Source organism: Corapipo altera, unplaced genomic scaffold (assembly GCF_003945725.1).
Source record: "Corapipo altera isolate COAL_440 unplaced genomic scaffold, ASM394572v1 56214, whole genome shotgun sequence".
NCBI lineage: Eukaryota > Metazoa > Chordata > Aves > Passeriformes > Pipridae > Corapipo > Corapipo altera.
In genome coordinates this window covers 1-2936 of record NW_020888307.1, presented here as the reverse complement: position 1 = coordinate 2936, position 2936 = coordinate 1, and the positions used below count along the sequence as shown (strand labels likewise).

Below are 2936 nucleotides of genomic sequence, written 5' to 3'. Positions count from 1 at the left end.
TGGGAATACTTGATGGGTCAGCCAGCCCTGTGCTGCCCAGCAGTACCTGATCCTCGTGGATCCACCATGGCAGCCACCAGCTCCTGCTCCCACTCTCCCAACCACAGCTCATCTCCTTGTGCCCCAAATCCCACCGTAACGAATCCTATAGGAAACCAGTTCTGCAGCTACCTCAGCCGGAGGGGAGGGAGACCTGCCCGGAGGCAGCCGGTGAAGGCCAGGCCTGGCACCGCTCCGGCATCCCCGGAGCCACTGGAACTGTGTCCGTGGCCAGAGCCCCACGCTCGCCCCTGTTGGTGCACAGGGAACACGTCCCTCCCGGTGCCATCGCCATGTGGGCCCAACGGAGAAGCTGTTGGGACTCTTGAATTTAGTTTTCCAGGTTCTTCTTTTTGTTTTCCTTGAGTTGTTTAATGTAGTTACTTGACATCCTGAAGTTTCTGTCCCTCTCCAAGCGGTGAGGCCGGGAGACCCAGTTGGCTTTTCCCATCTTTCATTCCTGGTCATTCCCAAGGTGTGATGGCGCTGCTGTGGGAAGCTTTGGGAACTGTGCCACATCCAAGTGTGCCCCTCCACTGCCTCCCTGCCCCCTGGGAGGGACAGCAGTGTCCAAGCTGCTCCACGGGGACACACACCATGTCCCACAGCTCCTCCAGGCCAGTGTGTCACAATTCCTGCCCCTGGGATTGCGTCTGGGAAGCAGGAGGGGTGACGATGGCAGATGGGTCACTCCGTGTTCCCGATGGGATGCGGGGGCGGTTGCTGCCTTATGGATTGCATATGGATTACTATATGGATTACTGTGGATCTGGCAGTGAGCCAGTGGCTGGTTATCCTGCGGGGGTAGAGATCCCAGGGGATCCCACGACTGAGCTGGTGCTGCCGGCGGGTGATCCCCCCCTGGCCAGCAGAGGTGCCGGCCCCTCCTCGGGCCAGCAGCCCCAACCGGGCATTTCCAAAGCTGTTTTGACCAGGACCAGCGTTTCCTATGACATTCCCAATCCCTTTCTCAGGATGTGGAATTAATAAAGTATTTGCCTCTATGTCTGGCTGTTCTGGGGGCTGTGCCAGTGCCCATGGGAATGGCCGGGGCTGGAGGAACTGGGATCAGCCAGGACAGCTCTGACCGGGGCGGGGGTGGTTTGGAATCACTGCTGGCAGTTCCATCCCTAGGGAGCCCCTGGGACCCCAGGCAGGAAGGACGAAGCCTCTGCAGGCAGAAGGATGAGCGGCCGAGGGGAGCAGGGAAGGGCAGGGGATGGAGTGGCCCTGGCTGCCATGGGCAGGGGGATGCCATGGGCAGGGGACAGTCCCTCAGCACTGCCAGGGAGTCCTGTGGTGCCCAGATCCTACAGAGGATCCTGTGGGGGATTCTTGTGGGACCATTCCAAATTCCCATCAGGCAGCTACACATTCCTCCCCCCTTCTCCCCCCAAGGAAGGTGGTGACCCCCATCCCTTTCCAGGATCCCCATCCCTCTCTGACCTCCCAAGCCCACCCCGAGCCCACCCCCTGGAGCACAACAGGAGACACCATGAGTCTTTTATCCAAGTCTCTTCCTGGTTCATCCACTGATTCCAACTGCAGCCCAGCCCCCCGCAGTGCATCCAGGCCACTGACCTGGGCCACCAACCACCCTGGGGACACTGACCACTCCCAGATCATCAACCTCCCCAGGCCAGCAACCACTCCCAGGCCACCTCTGTCCAGGCTGGCAGTGTTCAAACAACCCAGTGTTCAATTCCACCATTCCCCGAGATCCAACACAGCCACTCCTCTGCTGAATCCACGGGGCAGCGGCACCGCCTGGCTCGGTTCCAGCCACTGACCCTCCTCTGCTGCCTCGTGACCAGTCCCTGGGGGCCCTTCCCTGCCCAGGCAGCACATCCTTCCTCCTCCTCCTCCTGGAGCCCCCGGCGGTGCCACAAGTCCCTCGGTGCTGTGACCCCAGCTGCCTTCCCTCCTCCAGCCCTGCGGCTACCGACTGTCCTGGCCCAGAGCCTCGCAGGGCTCCAGCTCCCGCTTGTGTCCCGGCAAGCTGCCGGCCGGGGAGCCGGCCACGGCGTGCACCTTCTGGTGGTGGTTCAGCGACTGCCGGTGCCGGAAGCTCTTGGTGCAGCCGTGGCACTGGAAGGGCCGTTGCTGGGTGTGCCGGCGCTGGTGCTCCTCCAGCGACGCTTTCTGGGGGAAGCTCTCGGCGCACTCGATGCAGCGGTAGAGCCGCTCCCCGGCGGCGCTGGCCCGCGCCGGCCGGCCCGGCCACGCGCCCCGCGGCGGCCCGTGGATGCGCTGGTGCTTCTGCAGGTGGTGCTTCTGCACGAAGCCCTGCCCGCAGGAGGGGCAGCGGTACGGCCGCTCCCCGGTGTGGATCCGGTAGTGCTTGTTGAGGTTGGACTTCTCGTTGAAGCTCTTGCCGCAGTCCGGGCACTGGAAGGGCCTCTCGCCCGTGTGCAGGCGCTGGTGCCGCAGCAGCGCCGCGTGGTGCGCCAGGCTCTTCCCGCAGGACGAGCAGATGAAGGAGCCGTTGCTCTTCCTCTGCTGCCGCGCCAGGAGGTTGCGCGTCAGCCGGACGCTCTTCCAGCCCGGCGGGAGCGCCCTGGGATCGTCCCCGGCGGCGCAGGGATCGTGCTGCTCCCAGCCGGGCTGCGGCGAGGCCCCCTCGGCGCCGGGGTCTTCTCCCAGCGGCATTCCCTGGGGAAGGGCGAAGGGCTGCTCCGTCCCCGCGCCCAGCGCGTGCTCCATGGGGAAGGGCAGCCCCGGGGCGGGGCGAGCCTCCACCGGCACCACCACCGGCTTGAAATCCCCCAGGGAGAACTCCCCCAGTCCTGCCCCGGCCGCCTTCGGCCCGGCCACGCCGTGGCTCTCCCAGGGAACCAGCTGCTCCTGGCTCAGGGGACCCTCCTCATCCAGCCTCTCCGCGGGGGCTGTGGGCAGAG

At 64.9% G+C, this 2936-nt stretch overlaps 1 protein-coding gene across 1 annotated transcript; it reads right to left on the bottom strand.

Moving 5' to 3' along the window:
- Positions 1–1539: 1539 nt before the first annotated feature.
- LOC113941924 (endothelial zinc finger protein induced by tumor necrosis factor alpha-like) lies at positions 1540–2931 on the bottom strand (the record flags this gene model as incomplete). Its single annotated transcript, XM_027633058.1, has 1 exon — positions 1540–2931. A coding segment is annotated over one exon (954 nt), but the record flags the coding sequence as incomplete, so codon positions are not given.
- Positions 2932–2936: the final 5 nt, after the last annotated feature.